The 23,797-nt window shown below is 55.6% G+C and overlaps 1 protein-coding gene across 2 annotated transcripts in view; it reads right to left on the bottom strand.

Annotated features, from left to right (window-relative positions):
• Nucleotides 1-1,090: 1,090 nt before the first annotated feature.
• Nucleotides 1,091-23,797, bottom strand: part of SHARPIN (SHANK associated RH domain interactor) — a 29,388-nt gene continuing 6,681 nt past the window's right edge. For both annotated transcript variants that reach the window (XM_090138245.1, XM_031609465.2), the window contains exons 4-14: nucleotides 22,885-23,026; nucleotides 21,738-21,828; nucleotides 17,363-17,636; nucleotides 10,532-10,647; nucleotides 10,218-10,391; nucleotides 5,710-5,870; nucleotides 5,522-5,633; nucleotides 3,617-3,796; nucleotides 3,422-3,520; nucleotides 2,330-2,473; nucleotides 1,091-1,205 (exon numbers count right to left, since the gene is read on the bottom strand). In XM_090138245.1, the coding sequence (XP_089994371.1) occupies nucleotides 1,125-1,205; nucleotides 2,330-2,473; nucleotides 3,422-3,520; nucleotides 3,617-3,796; nucleotides 5,522-5,633; nucleotides 5,710-5,870; nucleotides 10,218-10,391; nucleotides 10,532-10,647; nucleotides 17,363-17,636; nucleotides 21,738-21,828; nucleotides 22,885-23,026 (1,574 nt within the window). In that variant the 3' untranslated portion in view covers nucleotides 1,091-1,124. The remainder of the gene's footprint in view (nucleotides 1,206-2,329; nucleotides 2,474-3,421; nucleotides 3,521-3,616; nucleotides 3,797-5,521; nucleotides 5,634-5,709; nucleotides 5,871-10,217; nucleotides 10,392-10,531; nucleotides 10,648-17,362; nucleotides 17,637-21,737; nucleotides 21,829-22,884; nucleotides 23,027-23,797) is intronic.

Below are 23,797 nucleotides of genomic sequence, written 5' to 3'. Positions count from 1 at the left end.
GTAGGGGGTTGGAAGGGACCAGCCCCCCCCCCCCCAGGATTCAATGCGGCATCTTTGGGGTGGGGGCACCCCCCCCTCCCATTTCTCATTGGACAAAACTGGGGGGAGGGGGGTTGGAAACGACCCCCCCCAGCCCTATGGGGGCACTTTTAGGGATGGGGGTCCCCCCCTGCACCCCATGTTGGACATTGGGGGAGGGTAGAAAGGACCCCATGTTGGGCAATGGTGGGGGGGAGGGGGCTTGGAAGGGAGCCCCCCTCCCCCCCCCCCCCCCCAGCCCTATTTGGGCACCCATGTGTGGGGGGGGGGCACCCTTCCTCCACTTCTCGTTGGACAAAGGTGGGGGGGGGTGGGAAGGGCTCCCCCCCAGCCCCATTTGGGGTGGGCCCCCCCCCCCCATTGGACAATGGTTTGGGGGGGGGCGCGTTGGCAAGGACCCCCCCATCCCATATTGGGCACCTTTGGGGACAGGGTCGTGTCATCCCCCCCCCCCTGCACCCCTCGTTGGACAATGTGGGGGGGTTGGAGGCGACCCCATGTTGAACAGTGATGGGGGGTGGGGGATTGGAAGAGACCCCCCCCCAAAGCCCCATCTGGGCACCCATGGGGGTGGGAAGAACCCCCCCCCAGCCCCATCTGGACACCCATGGGGGGGGGAGGGCGTGGGAGGAGTGGCCCCCCCGCAGCCCCATTTTGGGGTGGGGGCACCCCCCTATTGGACAATGGTTTGGGGGGGGGATTGGAAGGGCCCCCCCCCAGCAGAGGGCAATCCCCCCCCCTATGTCCCACACTGGGTAAATGTGTGTGTGGGGGGGGTTGTGAAGAACACCCCCCAACACACCAATTGGGGCACCTTTGGGGAGGGGGGGGGAAGAACACCCCCCCATATACACACACGCTTCTATTGGACAAAAATGGGGGGGGGGGGATGGAAGGACCCCCCCAGGTCCCATTCTTTGCGCTGAGCCCCCAGCACACACACACAGCTTTATTGGGGCGCCCGCTGCCCCCCTCTGCCCCGCATCCCTGAGTTCCGCTGCTGTATCCTTTTGGGGGGGGGGCTGTACACCCCCAACCCGCCCCCCCCCCATCTCCCCCCCCCAAAATCCGTGTGTCGGTGGAGCTCAGTGGCAGTTCTGGCACTGCGGGTGGCAGCGCTGCCCGTCCACGTTGCAGCGGCAGCCGCCGCTCGTGTCCCCGGGACCCTGGAAAAAAGGGGGGGGAGGGGGGAAAAGGGGGTCGTGTGGGGCACAGACCTCATAGGATGGGGGGGGGGGGTCGGACCCTAAGATCCGGGCTGGGAATGGGGCACAGACCCATAGGTTGGGGGGCTCGGAGTGGGTGGAGGGGGGGCACGGACCCCATAGGTTGGGAGGGTGAGAGTTGGTCAAGGGGGGCGCAGCCCCATAGGTTGGGGGGTCAGAGTGGGTCAAAATGGGGCACAGCCCCATAGATATGAGGTTCAGACCCTAAGATCCAGGCTGGGAATGGGGCACAGCCCCATAGGTTGGGGGGCTCAGAATGGGTCAAGGTGGGGCTCAGCCCCATAGGTTGGGGGGCTCAGACCCTCGACTGCAGGCTGAGAATGGGGCACAGACCCCATGGATTTTTGGGCTCAGACCCTAAGATCCAGGCTGGGAATGGGGCACAGCCCCATAGGCTGGGGGGCTCAGAGTGGATCAAGGTGGGTCGCAGCCCCATAGGTTGGGGAGCTCTGAATGGGTCAAAATGGGACACAGCCCCATAGATTGGGGGGTTTGGACCTTCAAGTCCAGGCTGGGAATGGGGCACAGCCCCATAGGTTGGGGGGCTCAGATCCTCAACTGCAGGCTGAAAACGGAGCACAGACCCCATAGATTGGAGGGCTCAGAATGGGTCAAGGTGGGGCTCAGCCCTATAGGTTGGGGGGCTCGGACCCTAAGATCCAGGCTGGGAATGGGGCACAGCCCCATATATTGGGGGTTCAGAAACTAAGATCCAAGCTGGTATTTGGGCACAGACCCCATAGTGTGGGGGGCTCAGAGTGGGTCAAAATGGGTCACAGCCCCATAGGTTGGGGGTCTCTGAGGTTGAGGAGGGGCACAGCCCCGTAGGTTGGGGGTCTCTGAGGTTGAGGTGGGTCGCAGCCCCATAGGTTGGGGGTCTCTGAGGTTGAGGTGGGTCGCAGCCCCGCAGGCTGTGGGGCTCAGAGCTCCAGATGGGGCGCAGCCTCCAAACCAGGGGACTCGGAGCCCATCTCCAGGCTACGGGCCGTATGGGGGTGGGTGGGGGGTGATGGGTGGGGGGTGATGGGTGGGGGGGGTCCCGGCCGCCCCCTCCCCTCGCTCACCCCCGGCCCCCAGCGCGGCCCTTTGGTGACCCAGCAGATCTCGGTGTGGCACACGGTGCAGCGGATCCAATCGCAGCCGTCCTTCTTCTGCACCACGATGCGGCACGTGGGGCACTGCATGGCCTCGCCCAGCTGCACCAGCGTCTGCAAAACGGGGGGGGGCACAGGAAAGGGATGGGGGGGGGTGAACCCCCACCTCCCCTCCCCCTCCCAACCAGCCCCTTGTAGTGCTGGGGAGGGGTCCATGAGAGGGGCTGAAACCCCCAACCCCCCTTATAGTGATGGGGGGGCACAGGAAAGGGATGAGGGGGCGACCCCACCCCCCCCAAGCAGCGCCTTGTAGTGATGGGGGGGGTCCATGAGAAGGGGTGAACCCCCCAACCCCTCTTATATTGATGGGGGGGCACAGAAAAGGGATGAGGGGGTGATCCCCCCCCTCTCCCCCCAAACCCCCTGTTGTAGTGATGGGGGGGTGTGTCCATGAGAGGGGTTGACCCCCACCAAGTCCCCCTTGTAGCGATGGGGAGGGCAAATAAAAGGGTGAGGAGGTGAACCCCCCCCCCCCCCAAACAGCCCCTTGTAGCGTTGGGGAAGGGTCCATGATAGGGCGTGAATCCCCCCCCCCAGACCTCTGTGAAGGGTTGTGGGGGGCAAAGAGGGGTGACCCCCCCCAAACACCCCCTTGTAGTGATGGGGGAGGCATCCATGAGAGGGGGGGACCCCCACAAACACCTCCTTACAGTGATGGGGAGGGGGTCCATAGGAGGGGCTGAAGTGGTGAGCCCCCCCCAAACCCCTCCTTGTAGTGATGGGGGGAATGAGGGGGTGACCCCCCCCACCAAACACCCCCTTGTACTGATGGGGGGAGCAAAGCGAAAGGCTGAGTGGACCCCCTTCCCCCCCCCCAACCTCCTCCCTTGCAGTGATGGGGGGGGGGGGGGGATGCTGACCCTCCCAACCCCCCTTATATTGATAGGGGCATCCATGAGAGGGGCTATGGGGATGACCCCCACCCCGAACCCCCCCCTTAGAGTGATGGGGGGGGGGGGGGGAGTCCATGAGAAGCCCCCCCCCCCATGGTGCTGCCCCCACCTGCAGCATATCGTTGGTCTGTCGTGCAGCCGCGTCGTTGTGCGCCCGCAGCCGCAGGTCATCCTGGTACTGCCGGCAGTTCCGGCCCTCATGGATGGCCTGGGGGGTGGGGGGGTGGGAAATGCGGCTCCGCTCAGCCCTACAGCACTTGGGGGTGGGGTGGGGGGGTCTGGGGGGGGGGAAGTGGTTGGTTACTTTGCATAGGAGGCAGTTGAGGGCCTGGCAGATGGGGCAGCGGAACTCGTTGACCGAATCCTCGTAGATGCACCAGCCGCGGCAATCCGGCGTCTTGCAGTGGAAGCTGTTCTGCGTGCGGCGCTCGGCCAGCACCAAACTGCGCTCCAGGAAGCGCCGGTACTCCTCTGGTGACACCAACTGTGCACACAGCCACACCGTGCGGGTCAGTGTTGGCTCAGCCGGTGGCCGAGTGATGGCCGACTGACGGTGAACCATTGGTCAACCAGTGGTGAGCCATCGGTGAACTCTTGGTCAACCAGTGGTCAGCCACTGGCCAACCATTGGTCAACCAGTGGTCAACCATCAGTGAACTGTTGATCAACCAGTGGTCCACCATTGGCCAACCATTGGTCAACCATAGCTGAACTGTTGGCCAACCAGTAGTCAACCATTGGTCAACTACTGGCCAACTATTGGTCAACCACAGTTGAACTGTTGGTCAACCATTGGTCAACTACTGGCCAACTATTGGTCAACCATAGCTGAACTGTTGGTCAACCACTGGGCAACCATTAGTCAACCATTGATCAACTACTGGCCAGCTATTGGTCAGCCATAGCTGAACTGTTGGTCAACCATTAGCCAACCACTGGTCAACCATAGCTCAACCATAGCTGAACTGTTGGTCAACCACTGGGCAACCATTAGTCAACCATTGGTCAACTACTCGCCAGCTATTGGTCAGCCATAGCTGAACTGTTGGTCAACCAGTGGTCAACCATTGGTCAACTACTGGCCAACCACTGGTCAACCATAGGTGAACTGTTGGTTAACAAGTGGTCAACCGTTGGTCAACCATTGGCCAATCACTAGCCAACCACTGGTCAACTGTTTATCAACCACTGGTCAACTGCTGGCCAATCACTGGTCAACCACTGGTCAAGAGTTGTGTGGTTGCTGTATCACAGTCAACTGTTGGCCAATTGTTGGTCAACTGTTGGTGAACCACTGATCAACCACTGGTCAACTGTGGGCTAACTGTAGGTCAACAAGTGTTGAACTAGTGTCAACTATTGGCCAAATGTTGGTCAACCATTGGTCAACTGTTGGCCAACTGTTGGTCAAGCATTGGTGAAACAGTGGTCAACTGTTGATGAATCATTGGTCAACCATTGGTGAACCACAGGTCAACTGCTGGCCATGAGCTGGGTGACTGCTGGCTCATGGTCAACTCTTGGACAACTGTAGGTCAACCACTGGTGAACCATTGGCCAACCATTGGTGAACCGTCATTGAAACAATGGTAAAATGTTGATGAACCATTGGTCAACCATTGGTCAACCATTGGTCAACCATGAGCCATTGGTCAACCGGTAGTCAACCATGATCCATTGGTCAACCATTGGTCAACTGTTGGCCAACTGTTGGTCAACCATAGTTTATCCACTGTTGAACCATTGGCCAACTGTTGGCCAACTGTTGGTCATCCATTGGTGAACCAGTGGCCAACCACTGGTGAACCACTGGTCAACTGTAGGTCAACCACTGATGAACCACTGTTGAACCATTGGTCAACTCATGGCCAACTGTTGGTCATCCATTGGTCAACCACTGGTCAAGTGTTGGCCAACTGTAGGTCAACCACTGATGAACCAGTGGCCAACCATTGGTGAACCACTGTTGAACCATTGGTCAACTGTTGGCCAACTTTTGGTCATCCATTGGTCAACCAGTGATCAACTGTTGAACCAGTGGTCAACTGTTGGCAAACTGTTGGTTATCCATTGGTGAACCAGTGGCCAACCATTGGTGAACCACTGGTCAACCATTGGTCAACTGTTGGCTGATCGTTGGTCATCCATTGGCGAACTGTTGGCCAAGCAGCCCCTCCCTCTCCCCAGGGGCCGCAGGGTGGGCACTGACCGCGCGGATCTCGCGCTCCTGGAGGTGGCTGCTGCAGGCGTAGGAATCATCGCGGTACGGACACGACACCGCCGGCTCCTCGCTGTAGTTGATCACCTGGCGCAGGCAGTCCCTGCGGGAGAGGCTCCGTCACCACGGGGGTGGGGGCTCGGGGTCGGGCTCCCCCCCCCACCTCCGATGCGCCGTACCGGCAGAAGTTGTGCAGGCATTCCCGCAGCAGCACCCCCTGCCCCGGGGGGACGTGTTGGTAGCAGATTCGGCATTCCATCCCCTCCTGGTTGGGCACCAACACCTCCTGCTCCAACTGCAGGAGCTGTTGGAAGTTCTGCAGCCGTTCCGCCTCCAGCGTCTGATGGGGGGAGAAATGGGGGGGGGACAAACGGTGTGGGGAGGAACATTGGGGGAGAAACAGTGGGGGGAGGAGCACTGGGGGAGAGTGGCCTCAGAGCTGCACTAAGATCTTCCAGATCACAGAACCATGGGATGGTTGAGTTGGAAGGGTCCGGAAACAAGGGTCCATCAAACCCCGGAATGATTGGGTTGGCAGGGTCATGGAAGATCATAGAGCCATGGGATTGTTGGGTTGGGTTGGGTTGGGTTGGGTTGGGTTGGAAGGGTCCCTAAAGATCACACAGCACTGGGACAGGTGGGTTGGCAGGGTCATGAAAGATCATAGAGCCGTGGGATGGTCAGGTTGGATTGAGTTGGGTTGGGCTGGGTTGGAAGAGTGAACTGTTGGACAAAAAATCATAGAGCCGTGAGGTGATTGGGTTGGCTTGGGAAGGTCCTTAAAGATCACAGAGCTATGGGATGGTTGGGTTGGAAGGGTCCTTCAAGATCATAGAGCTATGGGACTGTAGGGTTTGGATGGAACGGTCCTGAAAGATCATAGAACCACAGAATGGCTTGGGTTGGACAGGACCTTAAAGATCGTTAGAGTCACAGAATGGGTTGGGTTGGAAAGGTCCTTACGGGTCACAGAACCACAACATAGTTGTGTTGGAAGGGATCCCCAAACCCATCCCTGCCCAGAACCCACCCACAGCCTCGGGCACCTCCAGGGATGGGGCACCCACAGCTCCGGGCAGCAGTGCTGGGGCTGCACCACCTCTGGGTGAAGGATTTCCCCACATGTGACCCCAACCCGCCCTCTGTTGGGTGAGATGTCCCCACAACCTCCCCCTCCCTTGGCTTTATTTGGTTTCACTTTATGAAAACCCATCCCAAAGAGCAACTTCCCCCCTCCCCCCATCCCCCCACCGTTCCCCAATCCAACAGCGACCCAAAGGTGGCACAGAGAAGCTGCACAGCCGCATTCGTGGGAGAAGACTTTAATTTGAGGAGGGGTCTGGCGCCACCCCAAGCCCCCCGTCCTCCCCCCACCAAAATGTCTGAGCGTGAAGAGTGTCTACCACCCAATGAGGGGAGTGATGGGATGAAGCCAACGTGAAGAGCAACGTGACCACCCAGACTGAGCAATGGGACAGCCCCACAGGGAGCAATGGGACAACCCCACAGGGAGCAATGGGAGAAACCCAAAAGGAGGCAATGGGACAGCCCCACAGGGAGCAATGGGACAACCCCACAGGGAGCAATGGGACAACCCCACAGGGAGCAATGGGACAACCCTACATGGGGCAATGGGACAACAAACATGGGGCAATGGGACAACAAATACGGGGCAATGGGACAACCCAACACAGGGCACTGGGACAACCCCACATGGGGCAATAGGACAACCCAACAGGGGGCAATGGGAGAACCCAACACAGATTGCAATCTGTACCATCAAAGATGAAGAGCAATGAGAAAACCCAATGTGAAGAGCGCCCAGAACCCAACGTGGGTCGATGGCACAACCGAACACAAAGAGCAGTGAGAAAACCCAACACAAGGATCAGTGGGACAACCCAACACGAAGAGGAATGGGAAAACCCAACGCAAAGAGCCATGGGACAACCCAACACAAAGAGGAAAGCCCAACGCAAAGAGCCATGGGACAACCCAACACAAAGAGGAAAACCCAACGCAAAGAGCCATGGGACAACCCAACACGTGGCAACGCAGCGCTCAGAGTCCACCCCACTGCAGCCGCCCGGTGCAGCCCCTCGCTGCAGCCCCACGGAGCAGGGATGGACCCCCCCAGCCCCCCAGTGGCGCAGGGACCCGGAGCCGCTGCCCCCCATCACCACTGCGTCTTTCCCAAAGCTCTCATATAGGGGACGGTGGCACGAGCAGCACAGGGACAACCACGCTCACCTCAAACCCTCACTGCCCATGAGGGGGCTCAGTGCCCACCCCCAGGGGGTTCCTGAGTGTGGGGCTGCTGGGAGGGAAGAAAATCGGGAAGGAAACAGCAGCAATCCTGCCCTCCAACGGCGCATCAATGCTCCGTGTGCAAGCAGCTCAGTCTGCACCTACAGTCCTGCCCGCGCCGCGGCCGATGTGGGGCCGAGACCCTCGCGTTGCTCCCCCCGGCCTCCCGGGGAGCCCAGCCCCCCTCGTGGGGCCGCATCGGAGCCGAGGGGCGGCCAGCGGGCACGGAGCCGCTGAGCGCGTGGGGCCGGGCGGCGGGCACGGGGCCCAGGCCGGCGGGGACAGGATGGGACGGGGCGTCCGGGTCGGTTAGCAGAACTCGTAGGACACGTGGATGAAGTCATCCAGGGAACCCGAGCCCAAGACGCAGTGCGCAGCTGAGCCATCCTCAATCCTTCCCTTTTCCAAGCGGGATCCCGGCACGAGGGAGAAAAAAGAGAAAGAAGAGAAGGTTCGGTCAGTGGCTGAGCCGGAGGCGGTCCGGCCCCGCAGCGCATCCCCGTGTGGGGTGGGGGCTCCGTTGGAGCCCCACAGATGTTGCAGAGCTCCCAGCACAGCCAACCATCCCTACGCACGAGAGGAGCGGCGACGGAAGCACGCAGCCGCGGAATCACCATCCTGTGTGCCATCACGCTGACGTGGGTCAGGACCCAAAGGACGGCACCGGGGGAGGCAGGGAGCATCCCCAGAGCCACCGCTGCAGCACATCAGTGAGCTCGGGGTGTAGGGGAGAAGGGGGTGGGGGCTGCAAGAGCCCCCCTGCCGCACTGGGGTGGGTGCCGGCTTCCTTCTGCTATGGGGTCAGGATGAGAGCTGGGGGTCAGAGCGGGGAGGGGAAGATTCCGGGAGAATTCTGAAGGGATCTGGTGATGGGAGGAGAGCGACTGCACGGGCACAGAGCGAAGGGACGCGGGGGAATGGTGGGAACCCAACAGAGGGGAGACTGGGGGCAGATGTGGGGGAATCCTTCACCCAGAGGCGCTGCGGCCCCGGCACTGTGCCCAAAGCTGTGGGTGCCCCACAGTAGGGCTGGGGTGGGGAGCTCCCTTCCAACACAACCGTTCTGTGGTTCTGTGATCTCGAAGATCCATTCTGTGACTCTACGATCTTGAAGGACCCTCCAATCCAACCCTGCCTTGGCTCTATGAGCTTGAGGGACCATGATCAACCCAATCATTCTGTTCTCTATGATCTGTAAGGACCCTTCAACCCAACCATCCAATCATTCTATGACCTATAAGGGTCATCCCACGGCTCTGTGATCTTTGAGGACCCTTCCAAAGCAACCATTCCATGGTTCCATGATCTAAAAGGTCCAACCCACGTCTCCATGATCTATAAGAACACTTCCAACCCAACCATCCCATCAATCTATGGTAAATAAGGTCCATTCCACAGCTCTCTGATCTTCAAGGACCCTTCCAACCCAAGCATCCCATCAATCTATGATCTAAAAGGGCCATGCCATGGCTTTATGACTTTTAACGACCCTTCCAACTCAACCATTCCATGGTTCCACGATCTATAACAACACTTCCAACCCAACCACCACATCAATCTATCATCTATAAGGGCCATCCCATGGCTTTATGACCTTTAAAGACCCTTCCAGTCCAACTATTCCACAACTATGGGTCTATGATCTTTAAGGACCTTTCAATCCAACCTTCCCAACATTCTGTGATCTGTAAGGTCCATACCGTGGCTCTGTGATCTTTGAAGACCCTTCCAGCCCAACCATTCCATGGCCCTATGACCTTTGAGGACCCTTCCAAACCACCCCTTGGCTCTATGATCTTCAAGGACCATTCCAACCACTCACCCATCTTATGATCTATAAGGTCCATCACGTGGCTCTATGACCTTTAAGGACCCTTCCAGTGCAACCGTTCCCCGGCTCTATGATCTTTGTGGATCGTTCCAACCCAACTCATTCCATGGTTCTATGATCTTTAAGAACCTCGCCAACACAACTCAACCCCTGGCTCTATGACCTTTGAGGACCCTTCCAACCCAACCATCCACTGGCCCTACTACCTTCAAGGACCCTTCCAACCCAACCATCCCATGGCTCCATGACATTCGAGGACCTTTCCAACCCAACCATCCCATGTCTTCATGACCTTCAAGGACCTTTCCAACCCAACCATCCCATGTCTCCACGACATTCAAGGACCTTTCCAACCCAACCATCCCATGCCTCTATGACTTTTGAGGACCTTTCCAACCCAACCATCCCATGGCTCTACCACCTTCAAGGACCCTTCCAACCCAACTCACCACACATTTCCATGATTCCCAGCCCACTTCCAGCACAGCGCAGGACCTGCTCCCCCCCCCGAGTCCCCCATGCTGAGGACTCCATGGCGCTGGCCGTTACCTGCTGGTACTGCAGCATCCCCTCCTGCTCCTGCTGCATCCTCCACAGCTCCGTCTCATCCGGTTCGTAGCCGCCGGGGATCACGTAGTCGGGCGGGCGGTCGGTGCTGCACATCTCACAGCCCGGCCGCGTGGGTTTGTTGATGAAGGTGCACTTGGGACACGACCAACCCGCCTGCGGAGTACAGAGACGGATGGAGGAGGGGGAGAGGAGACGTGGAGCGGGGCCGGGAGAAGCGATGCATCACCGGCAGCACCGGCGGCGGCCATCACCGGGGTGCACCCTGGGGATGAGGGGGACGTGGTGGCACCTACCGGCACCGGTGAGGGCAGAGAAGTGGCGGCGGACGCCGTCTGGTGGCTGAAAATGTCACCGATCTGCATGGTGTCCAGGTGGTGGCTGATCTCACCAACGTCCATCTGCCTGTTGGCTGCGGGACAAACGACCGCGTGACGGCGCCGTGACGGAGCCGAGCTGCACCGGGCTGGGCACAGAGCAGCGCCGTCCTCCCACAACACCAGGCATCGGCACGCGGAGCCCAAGTGCGCCGTCCCATGGAGCCCTTCTGCACGGCACCTTCCGTGGCTCTATGATCTTTCAGGACCCTTCCAACCAGTCATCCCGTGGTCCTATGACCTTTTAGGGCCCTTCCAACCCAATCATCCCGTGGTCCTATGACCTTTTAGGGCCCTTCCAACCCAATCATTCCATGGCTTCATGACCTTTCAGGACTCTTCCAACACAATCATCCCATGGCTCTATGACCTTCTGGGAACCTTCCAACTCAATCATCTCATGGTTCTATGACCTTTCAGGACCCTTCCAACCCAATTATCCTGTGGCTCTATGACCTTTTAGGACCTTTCCAATCTAATGATGCCATGGGCCCATGACCTTTCAGGACTCTTCCAACCCAATCATATCATGATTCTGTGATATTTCCAGACCCTTCCATCCCAACAATCCCAATGGTTCTGTGACCTTAAAGGACCCTTCCACCCCAACCATCCCATGGTTCTATGACCTTTCAGACCCTTCCAACCCAATCATCCCATGGCTCTATGACCTTTTAGGACCCTCCCAACCCCCCCTCCTTAGGATCTATGATCTTTAAGGACTCTTTCAATCCAACCCATGGCTCTATGATCTTTAGGAACCCTTCCAACCCAACCATTCCATGTCTCTATGACCTTTCAGGACCCTTCCAATCCTACTGATCCCATAGCTCTATGACCTTCCAGGACCCTTACAACCCAGCCATTCTGTGGTCCCACAGTCTTCAAGCACTCTTCCAACCCAATCCATCTCATATCTCTTTTCTGCACTCTTCCAATCCAACTACTGTCTGGCTCTGTGATCTTGAAGGACTCTTCACCCCAACCACCCTGTGGTTCTGTGACCGTTAAGGACCTTTCTAACCCAACCATTCCCTGGCTATATGATCTTTAAGCTCCACCCCAACACAATCCATTCCCAGGTTCTATAGAACCTTTAAGGACCCTTCCAAACCAATCACCTTGTAGTTCTACAATCTTCAAGGACCCTTCCAACCCAACCCATCCCATGGTTCTATGATCCTTCAGGACCCTTCCAACCCAACCCAGTTCATGTCCCTGTGACCTTTCGGGCAGGACTCTTCCATCCCAATCATTCCCCAGCCCTGTGATCTTTAAGGACTCTTCCAACCCAACCCATTCTGCAGTTCTGTGAACTTTAAGGACCCTTCCAACCAAACCATGCTGTGGTTCTGTGACCCTTAAGGACCCTTCCAAGACAACCAAACCCAACCACTCCATGCTACTATGACCTTTCAGGACCTTTCCAAACAAAATCTTCCATAGCTCTGTCATCTTTAAAGGCCCTTCCAACCCAAGCATCCCACAGTTCTGTAAAACTTAAGGACACTTCTATCCCAACCAAAAATTTGGCTGTACAACTGTCAACTTCCCTTCCAATCCAAACCATCCCATGGCTCGATGACCTTTCAGGACTCTTCCACCCCAACCATTCCATGGTTCTGTGATCTTTAAGGACCCTTCCAATTCATTAATTCAGAGGTTCTCTGAACTTCAAGGACCCTTCCAACACAACCATTCCATGCATCTGTGACCTTTAAGGACCCTTCACTCCAGACATTCCATGGTTCTGTGACCTTTTCAGACCCTTCCATCCCAGCCATTCCATGGTTCCATGACCTTTAAGAACCTTCCATCCCAACAGTCCCATGGTTCTGTGGCCTTTAAGACCCTTCCAAACCAACCATTCCATGGTTCTGTGACCTTTAAGGACCCTTCCACCCCAGCCATTCCATGGTTCCGTGACCTTTCCAGACCCTTCCATCCCAACCATTCCATGGTTCTCTGACCAACCATTCCATGGGTCTGTGACCTTTAAGGACCGTTGCATCCCAGCCATTCCACGGTTCTGTGACCTTTTCAGACCCTTCCACCCTAACCATTCCATGGCTCTGTGACCTCTAAGGACGCTTCCATCCCAGCCATTCGATAGTTCCGTGACCTCTAAGGACCTTCCATCCCAACAGTCCCATGGTTCTGTGATCTTTCCAGACCCTTCCACCCCAACCATTCCCATGTTCTGTTACCTCTAAGGACCCTTCCATCCCAACAGTCCAATTGGTCTGTGACCTTTAAGGACCCTTCCTTTAAGGACCCTTCCAATTCATTAATTCAGAGGTTCTCTGAACTTCAAGGACCCTTCCAACACAACCATTCCATGGTTCTGTGACCTCTAAGGACCCTTCCATCCCAGCTATTCCAGGGTTCCGTGACCTTTAAGGACCTTCCATCCCAACAGTCCAATGGTTCTGCCACATTTAAGGACCCTTCCATCCAAACCATTCCATGACTCTCTGACCAACCATTCCATGGTTCTGTGACCTTGAAGGACCCTTTCATCCCAACCATTCCATGGTTCTGTGACCTTTAATGACCCTTCCATCCCTACAGTCCCATGGTTTCGTGACCTTTGCAGTCTCTTCCATCCCAGCCATTCCATGGCTCTATGAGCTTTCAAGACCCTTCCATCCAAACCATTCCATGCTTCTGTGACCTTTCCAGACCTGTCCACCCCAACCATTCCATGGTTCTTTCACCTCTAAGGACCCTTCACCCCAGACTCTCCATGGTTCTGTGACCTGTAAGGACCCTTCCATCCCAACAGTCCAATGGTTCTGTGACCTTTACGGACCCTTCCATCCCAACCATTCCATGGTTCTGTGACCTTTAATGACCCTTCCATCCCAACAGTCCAGTGGTTCTGTGACCTTTCCAGACCCTCCCACCCCAACCATTCCAAGGTTCTATGACCTTTAAGGACCCTTCCTTCCCCACAGTCCCATGGTTCCGTGGCCATTCAGACCCTTTACCCCCACCCATTCCATGGCTCTGTGACCTTTCCAGACTCTTTCACCCCAATTATTCTACAGTTCTGTGACCTTGAAGGACCCTTCCATCCCAACCATTCCACGGCTCTATGACCTCTCCAAACCCTTCCAACCCAACCATTCCATGGTTCTGTGAACTTTCCAGACCCTTTCATCCCAGCCATTCCACGGTTCCGTGACCTTTAAGGACCCTTCCGTCCCAACAGTCCCATGGTTCTGTGGCATTTCAGACCCTTCAAAGCCAACCATTCCATGGTTCTGTGACCTTTCCAGACCCTTCCATCCCAACAGTCCCATGCTTCTGTGACCTTTAAGGACCCTTCCATCCCAACAATCCTATGGTTCCATGACCTTTAAGGACCCTTCCACCCCAACCATTCCCTGGCTCTATGACCTTTCCAGACCCTTCGATCCCAACCATTCCACAGTTCTGTGACCAAACATTCCATGGTTCTGTGACCTTCCAGACCCTTACAAACCAACCATTCCATGGTTCTTTGACCTGTAAGGACCCTTCACCCCAGGCATTCCATGGTTCTGTGACCTTTTCATAGAATCATAGAATCACAGGATGGTTGGGTTGGAAGGGACCTCAAGGATCACGAAGCTCCAACCCCCACCACAGGCAGGGCCACCAACCTCCACATTTCACAGCAGCCCAGGCTGCCCAGAGCCCCATCCAACCTGGCCTCCAACACCTCCAGGGATGGACGGGGCATCCACAGCCTCTCTGGGCAGCTGTTCCAGCACCTCACCGCTCTCACAGCAAACAACTTCCCCCTCACATCCAACTGAAATCTCCCTCCCTCAATTCCAACCATCCCCTTGTCCTGCTGCCATCTCCCCTTCCCAAGAGCTGACTCCCCTGCTGTCTGTAGGCTCCCTTGAGGTGCTGAAGGCTGCACTGATTCACCCCGCAGCTTCTCTTCTCCATGCTGAACGAGCCCAGCTCCCTCAGCCTGTCTTTGTACGGAGGTGCTGCAGCCCTGCTCATCTCTGTGGCTCCTCTGGCCCCTCTCCAACAGCTCCCTGTCCTTCTTGTCCTGGGGGCTCCAGCCCTGGACGCAGTGCTGCAGACGGGGCCTCACGAGAGCAGAGCAGAGAGGGACGATCACCTCCCTGTCCCTGCTGCCACCCCTCTGCCGATGGAGCCCAGGATCCCATTTGCTCTCCGAGCTGCAGGAGCACACTGCTGCCTCACGTTCCGTTTTTCACCCACCAGGACCCCCAGCTCCTTCTCCGCAGGGCTGCTCTCAAGCACTGCTCCTTCCAGTCTGTATAAATGCCTGGGATTCCTCCGGCCCAAGTGCAAAACTCTGCACTTTGCTTGAAGTTCCTAAGCACTCGAATTACAAACCGGAAGCGTGAATCCTTCTTGAAAAGATTTAAGGTAGAGTTTGCCTGGCCAGCTCGTGGTGCTTTCAGAAAATACCCACAAAGCCCACAAGTAAGGATGAGGAAACCCCCACGTCCAGCCAGCAGCTTTTTGCTCCTCAGGAAGGCTGAGCCACTTACGTTTTCAGACCCTTCCATCCCAACCATTCCATGGCTCTATGAGCTTTCCAGACCCTTCCATCCCAAGCATTCCATGATTCTGTGACCAATCATTCTATGCTTCTGTGACCTTTAAGGACCCTTCCATCCCAACCATTCCATGGTTCTGTGACCTGTAAGGACCCTTCCATCCCAACAGTCCCATGCTTCTGTGGCCTTTCAGACCCTTCTAACCCAACCATCCCGTGGTTCTGTCACCTCCCCAGCCCCTTCCATCCCAACAGTTCCATGTTCTGTGACCTGTAAGGACCCTTCCACCCCAAACATTCCATGGTTCTGTGACCTTTCCAGACCTTTCCAATCCAACCATTCCATGATTCTGTGACCAAACATTCCATGGTTCTGTCACCTTTCCAGACTCTTCCAACCCAACCACTCAGTTGTTCTATGGCCTTTAAGGAACCTTCTAACACAATAATCCCATGTTTTTGTGATCTAAAAGGACCCTTCCATCCCAACCATCCCACGGTTCTGTGATCTTTAAGGACCCTTCCTTCTCAACCATGCTTCCAATCACTTCCAACACCACCATCCCAGGGTTCTGTAACCTTTCCATACCCTTCCATTCCAGCTATATTTGTTCTATGGTCTTTAAGGACCCTTAAAACACAATCCCATGCTTTTGTGATCCACCCCAACCATCCCATTGTTCTATGACCTTTAAGGACCCTTCCATCCCAACCATTCCATGGTCTTGTGACATTTAAGGACCCTTCCATCCCAACAGTCCCATGGTTCTGTGACCTTTCCAGACCCTCCCACCCCAACCATTCCAAGGTTCTGTGACCTCTAAGGACCCTTCCATCCCAACAGTCCAATTGGTCTGTGACCTTTAAGGACCCTTCCAATTCATTAATTCAGTGGTTCTCTGAACTTCACGGACCCTTCCAACAAACCATTCCATGCATCTGTGACCTCTAAGGACCCCTCACTCCAGCCATTCCATGGTTCTGTGACCTTTAAGGACCCTTCCATCCCAGCCATTCCATGGTTCCGTGACCTTTAAGGACCCTTCCATCCCAACAGTCCCATGGTTCTGTGACCTTTAAGGAACCTTCCAAGCAACCATCCCATGGTTCTGTGACGTTTAAGGACGCTTCCATCCCAACCATTCCATGGATCTATGACCTCTCCAAACCCTTCCATCCCAACCATTCCATGATTCTGTGACCTTTCCAGACCCTTCCATCCCTACAGTCCCATGGTTCTGTGACCTTTAAGGACCCTTCACCCCAGACATTCCATGGTTCTGTGACCTTTCCAGACCCTTCCATCCCAACCATCGCATGTTTCTGTGGCCTTCCAAACCCTTCCACCCCAACCATCCCATTGTTCTGTGATCTTCAAGGACCCTTCCAACTACACCATCCCATGGTTCTGTCACCTCTCCAGCCCCTTCTATCCCAACCACTCAATTGTTCTACAGCCTTTAAGGACCCTTCAAACACAGTAATCCCTTGTTTTTGTGATCTAAAAGGACCCTTCCATCCCAACCATCCCATGGCTCTGTGATCTTTAAGGACCCTTCCTTCTCAATCATGCTTCCAATCTCTTCTATGCCATGATTCTGTGATATTTCAGGACTCTTCTATTACAACCATCCCATGGTTCTGTGACCTTGAAGGGCCCTTCCAACACAACCATTCCATGTCTATATGATCTTTAAGGAGCCTTCCAACCCAACCATGCTTCCAATCCCTTCCAACCCCAAGCATTCCATGGTTCTGTGACCTTTAAGGACCCTACCACCCCAAGCATTCCATGGTTCTGTGACCTATAAGGACCCTTCCAAACCAACCAATCTATGGTCTTGTGACATTTAAGGACCCACACAATAATCCCATGTTTTTATGATCCAAAAGGACCCTTCCATCCCAACAGTCCCATGGTTCTGTCTCCTCTCCAGCCCCTTCCCAACCGCTCAATTGTTCTGTGGTCTTTAAGGACGCTTCCAACCCAACCATCCCATTGTTCTGTGATCTTTAAGGACCCTTCCAACCCAACCATGCTTCCAATCCCTTCCAACCCCACCGTCTCATGGTTCTGTCACCTCTCCAGCCCCTTTCATCCCAACCACTCAATTTTTCTACAGTCTTTAAGGACCCTTCCACCTCAAACACCCTTCACCTCCCCTATGTTCCGACCCACTCAGGACCTGTACCACCCCCAGCGCTGGCTGCCATCGCACCTCTCCTCCCCGTGGCGCCGGGCACCGTGCCGTACTTCCGCCGCTCCTGGGCTCCGTCCCCCACGGAAGCGATGGAGGCGAGGAGGAGCTTTGCCTGCTCCTCGTCGTAGCGCTGCCGCGTCAGCTCGGCGCCTTTGGCCGACAGCAGGTACAGGAAGGCCGCGTCGCCGTCGCGCCGGACGCCGTACGACCAAACCGTGCGCTCATCCACGCACAGGCACTGCCCGATGATCCACCTCTGGACCAGGGGGTGGAAACCATAGTCCTGGAACACCTGAGGGTGGCAGAGGGGGAGGTGGAGCTCAGTTAGAGGGAGTGTCGTGCGGAGATTTTGGCTCAGAGATGGCTGTGAGATGCAGGAGCAGCCGGGGATGTCCGGGATGAGGGCACTGAGTGCATCCTCAGTGATGGCACACAGCATCAATTTGGGAAGGAGCGGTGGTCTGACAGAGAGGAGAATCATGGAACCATATAATGGCCTGGGTTGGAAAGGACCCCAAGGATCAAGAAGCTCCAACCCTTCAGACACACACAGGGCCACCAACCTCACAGAATCACAGAATCATAGAATGGCCAGGGTTGGAAGGGACCTCAAGGATCACAAAGCTTCAACCCCCACCAATGCAGGGCCACCAACCTCCACATTTCACAGCAGCTCAGGCTGCCCAGAGCCCCATCCAACCTGGCCTCCAACACCTCCAGGGATGGACGGGGCATCCACAGCCTCTCTGGGCAGCTGTTCCAGCACCTCACCGCTCTCACAGCAAACAACTTCCCCCTCACATCCAACCTAAAGGCACTGCAGAGGGACCTGGACAGACTGGATCGATGGGCAGAGGCTAACTGCATGAGTTTCAATAGGGCCAAGTGTCGGGTCCTGCATTTTGATCACAACAACCCCAAGAAAACCCTACAGGCTTGGGGAGGAGTGGCTGAAAGCTGCCCGATGGAAAGGGAGCTGGGTGTGCTGATGGGCAGTGGGCTGAGTGTGAGCCAGCAGTGTGCCCTGGCGGCCAAGAAGGCCAGTGGCATCCTGGCTGGGATCAGGAATGGTGAGCGTTCAAGGAACGTTTGGATTTTGATTTGGATGTTGTGTTGAGGGACGTGATTCAGTGAGTTCTGTTGGTGATGGGTGGATGGTTGGGCTGCATGATCTTGAAGGTCTTTTCCAACCTCGGTGATGCTGTGATTCTGTGTGGGTCTCTGTGGAGCCCTATGGGGCACTGTGGGTCCCTATGGGGCAGTGTGGGTCTTATGGAGCCCTATGGAACGTTTGTAGGAACGTTTGGATTTTGTAGGAACGTTTGGATGTTGTGTTGAGGGCCGTGGTTTACTGAGCACCATTGGTGATGGGTGGATGGTTGGACTGGATGATCTTGTAGGTCTTTTCCAACCTTGGTGATTCTGATTCTGTGAGCAGGACTGGAAGTCATCCTGCCCTGCTGTTGGCCTCACCTTGAGAGCTGTGTTCAGTTTTGGGCACCTCCATACAGAGAGGACCCTGAGCAGGTCCAACAAAGGGCAGCAAGGCTGGGGAAGGGCCAGGAGAACATTTCCTGTGAGGGAAACTGGGGCTGTATGGTCTGAGGAAGAGGAAGCTGAGGGGAGACCTTATTGCTCTCTTCAATCCCTGGCTGTGTTTACATCTGCCTGGATGTGATGCTGCCCAAACCCTTCTTTGTTTTTGGCTCAAAGCTGCTTTCAGAGCTATTTGTTCTGACGAGCCGATTGTGGGTGTCCCTGTGTGGCAATTAACAGCACTCTGTGGACATCTGAAAACATTTCTTTGGAGCTGTCTGCCTTCAGAACAGAGTGCTGAGCAGTGTTTGCTGGAGGAAGATGTGACCTGTGAGCAAATAACTCCAACCAGCTCGCTATGGGAGGCTGGGGGATGATAGCACTGCATGCTGTGAAGGTACAGGTTGAAGCCCCCCTGCTCCCTCTTATCTGCTGGCAAGGCCCAGAAGGTGGGAACAAAAGGAGTTCCTGCTGAGATCCCAAAGCCAGAAGCTGCCGCTCCAAAAGGAGCTGACTGCACCACCTGGGACCTGTGAGTCAGGTTGTGCTGCCATTGGAAAGGAGTCAAAGTTGTTGCCAACTGAACAACTCCTGATGACCCATCTCTACTGAAGGTCGTCTGAGCTACCAACCACCTCCTCTCCTCTCCTCTCCCCCCCTCCTCTCCTCTTTCCTTTCTCTCCCCTCCTCTCCCCCTTCTCCTTCCCTTTCCCTTTCCTTTCCTTTTCCTTCCCTTCCCCACCTCTCCCCTTCTCTCCTTTCCCTCCCCTCTCCTCCCTTCCTCTCTCCTCCCTCCTCTCCTCCTTTCCCTTCCCCTCCCTTTCCCCTTTCCCTCCTCTCCTCTCCTCTCCTCTCCTCTCCTCTCCTCTCCTCTCCTCTCCTCTCCTCTCCTCTCCTCTCCTCTCCTCTCCTCTCCTCTCCTCTCCTCTCCTCTCCTCTCCTCTCCTCTCCTCTCCTCTCCTCTCCCCTCCTCTCCCCTCCCCTCCCCTCCCCTCCCCTCCTCTCCTCTCCTCTCCTCTCCTCTCCTCTCCTCTCCTCTCCTCTCCTCTCCTCTCCTCTCCTCTCCTCTCCTCTCCTCTCCTCTCCTCTCCTCTCCTCTCCTCTCCTCTCCTCTCCTCTCCTCTTCTCCCCTCTCCTTTCTTTTCTTTTCTTTCCCTTCCCTTCCTCTTCCCTTTCCTTTTCCTTCCCTTCCCCTTCCCCCTCCTCTCCCCTCCTCTCCTTTCTCTTTCTCTCTTTCTCTTTCCTTTTCCTTTTCCCTTTCCCTTTCCCCTTCCCTGTCCCTTCTCCTTTCCTTCCTTTCCCTTCCACTTTCCTTTCCCTTCCCTTTCCCCTTCCCCTTCCCTGTCCCTGTCCCTTCTCCTTCCCTTCCCTTTCCCCTTCCCCTTCCCCATCTCCCTAAGCAATGAGGATTTGCAATAAACTGCTCAGACCAGCATTTGACCCGTTGTGTCTTAATGTCACCGTGGGGTCGACATGCATTAAAAGAACCTCCTCTCCCTCCTACAGATTGGAGCCAGGCGCTCAGGGCCGTGGTTTAGCAGTGGCTTGTTGGAGGTAGGGCAGTATGGTTGGGTTGTGGTTGGAGTCGGTGATTTTGAAGACCTTTTCCAACCTGAGCAATTCTATGGTTCTGTGATTCTATGATTCTACACGGGTCCGTGGGGAAGAGGGGCGATAAGGGGACGTCGCGTTGTGATGGTGGCGCAGTTGGGGGGAGGGGAACCATCCAGAGACGTGGACAGGCTGAGAAGTTGGCCCATGAGAACCCAATGAGGACCCTTCCAACCCAATCCAACCATTCCATGACTTTGTGATCTTTAAGGACCCTTCCAACCCAACCATTCCATGGTTCTGTGATTCTGTGATCTGTAAGGACCCTTCCAACCCAACCCAACCCAATCCAACCCAACCATTCCTTGGCTCTATGATCTTCAAGGACCCTTCCAACCCAACCATCCCATGGCTCTGTGACATTTTCCCACAGAGGGTGGTGAGGCAATGGAACAGGTTGCCCAAGGAGGCTGTGGATGCCCCATCCCTGCAGGCATTTGAGGCCAGGCTGGATGTGGCTCTGGGCAGCCTGGGCTGCTGGCTGGAGACCCTGCACACAGCAGGGGGTTGGAACTGATGAGCATTGTGCTCCTTTGCAACCCAGGCCATTCTAGGATTCCATGATTCCATGATCTTTGAGGAGCTTTCCAACCTAGGCCATGCTATGATTCCATGATTCCATGAGTCCATGATCTCTGAGGACCTTTTCAACCCAGGCCATGCTATGATTCCATGATTCTGTTATCTCTGAGGACCTTTCCAACCCAGGCCATGCTGTTATTCCATGATTCCAAGACCTTTGAGGAGCTTTCCAACCCAGGCCATGCTATAATTCCATGATTCCACAATTCCGTGATTCTATTATCTTTGATGACCTTTTCAACCCAGGCCATGCTATGATTCCATGATTCTATTATCTTTGAGGACCTTTCCAACCCAGGCCATGCTATGATTCCATGATCCTATGACTATCTGAGGACCCTTCCAACACAGCCCACCATGCTACGATTCCATGATTCCATGATCTTTGAGGACCTTTCCAACCCAGACCATTCTACAGTTCTACGCTTTTACATAAAGAAAAAGTTTTGCACTTCTCATTCTACGTTATCACGCATGGATTCTTACATCTTTCTTTCTCCAAAAAATTTCCCTGCCATGAACTGACAGAGAGAACTGGCGCCGCTGCTGGCCGGGCTCGTGGGACATCACATGGTGATGGCAGTGGCCATTTCTGAGAATAGGATTGGAACCCTGAGACCCCCAGCCGTGTGCCACGCCGTGCTGGGAGCCGGCAGTGCCGTACCTGCTGCTTCAGTGCTGCGATGGTGGTGTGGGGCTGCACCAGGAGTGTGATGCTGGCCGACGAGGTCGCGTCCTCCACACCGACGTTCATGCTGTGGCACAGAGGGAGCAGAGGGTTGGAGATGGAGCGAAGAGGCAATGCCCTTCCAACCCAAACATTCCATGGCTCTGTGATCTGTAAGGACCTTTCCAACCCAACCCAACTATTGTACAGCTCTGTGATCTGTAAAGACCCTTCCAACTCGACCCAACCATTCCATGACTCTGTGATCTGTAAGGACCCTTCCAACCCAACCATTCCATGGCTCTGTGATCTGTAAGGACCTGTCCAACCCAACCATTCCAGGGCTCTGCAATCTGTAAGGACCCTGCCAACCCAACCCAACCATTCCATGGCTCTGTGATCTGTAAGAACCCTCCCAACCCAACTCAACCATTCCATGCCTCTATGATCTGTAAGGACCCTTCCAACCTAACTGTATTGTTGTTCTGTGTTCTTCAAAGACCCTTCCAACCCAACCATGTCGTGGGTCTGTGGTCTTTAAGGACGCTTCCAAGTCAACTCAACCATTTCATGGCTCAATGATCTGTAAGGATCAACCTTCCAACCCAACTGTACTGCGGTTCTGTGCTCTTTAAGGACCCCTTCCAAGCCAACCCAACCATTCCATGGTTTTGAGATCTGTAAGGACCCTTCCAACCCAAAACTCCATGACTCTATTACCTTTCAGGACCCTTCAATCCCAACCCATTCCATGGCTCTATGATCTTTAAGGACCCTTCCAACCCAACCCATTATCATTCCACAACCGCAGCTCACTGCCACACATACCCTGAGCACTGCTCTCCTCCCACCCACTCTGTGTGTCTCACCAACAGCTTTGAACCCTCATTTCTGTCCACTTTCGTGCTGGATCTGTGCCCCCCCAGTCCACCAGCCCACCCCCACTGCTTCCCCACCCTCATAGTGACAAATTTCTTCCTTCCCTCCAACCTCAATCTGCCCTCTCCCATTCCAGAAACGCTGCCCTGGTGCCGTCACCGCAGCTCCGGCTTAAAAGCCCTTCTCTGCCCCACGAGCTCCATTAGGAATGGAGCGGTGGTGACCCCCTCTCAGCCTGGGTGGGGACACCGGGAGATCCGCTCACCAGATTTCATCCTCGGGATAATTGGACTCCTTCAGCAAGATGTTCAGTGTGGCTTGCTGCTGGGCCAGGGCTACGGCGCAGCGTGCGGCCGCCTCCTCGTCGCCGTGCTGGATGGCCAGGGCCAGCTGCAGGGCCAGGTCCTCTGCAAAGGGGGAAGGGGAGCCCTGAGGCTGCAGCCGAGCTACACGAAGCAGGTGGGCTCCGGCTTCTTGTGCAGATCAAAGCCACAATCCCAGATCCATAGAGTTGGAGGGGGCCTCTGGATGGTCTCATTGGCCTTCTTGGCCACCAGGGCACAGTGCTGGTTTGTGGTCAATCAATGGTCGAGTTTTGGTCAACCACTAGTCAACCACTGCGCAACTGCTGGCGAACTGGTGGGTGACCATTGGCCAACCAAGCCCCTCCCTGCCTTGCTGGCCATGCTCTGGCAATGTACCCCAACATCCTGTCAGCCTTCTTGGCCACCAGAGCACAGTGCTGGCTTGTGATCAGCCACTGATCAATCGTTGACCAACCGTTGGTCAACCATTGGCTAGCTGTTGGCCAACCAGGCCCCTCCCTGCCTTGCTGGCCATGCTCTGGCAATGCACCCCAGGGTCCTGTTAGCCTTCTTGGCCACCAGGGCACAGTGATGGCTCTTGTCAGCCATTGATCAATCACTGGCTAACTGTTGGTCAAACATCAGTCAACCTTCAGTCAAATGTTGGTCAACTGTTGGGTGATCACTGGCCAACCAAGCCCCTCCCTCACCATGCTGGCTGTGCTCTTGGCAATGCACCCCAGTGTCTTGTTAGCCTTCTTGGCCACCAGGACACAGTGCTGGCTCGTGGTCAGCCACTGGTCAACAATTGGTGAGCCATCAATCAACCACTGGTCAACAATTGGTGAGCCATCAATCAACCACTGGTCAACT

Source organism: Phasianus colchicus, chromosome 3, assembly GCF_987193195.1.
Source record: "Phasianus colchicus chromosome 3, bPhaCol1.hap1.1, whole genome shotgun sequence".
In the NCBI taxonomy this organism is placed as follows: domain Eukaryota; kingdom Metazoa; phylum Chordata; class Aves; order Galliformes; family Phasianidae; genus Phasianus; species Phasianus colchicus.
This window is presented reverse-complemented; position numbering and strand designations above follow the sequence as displayed.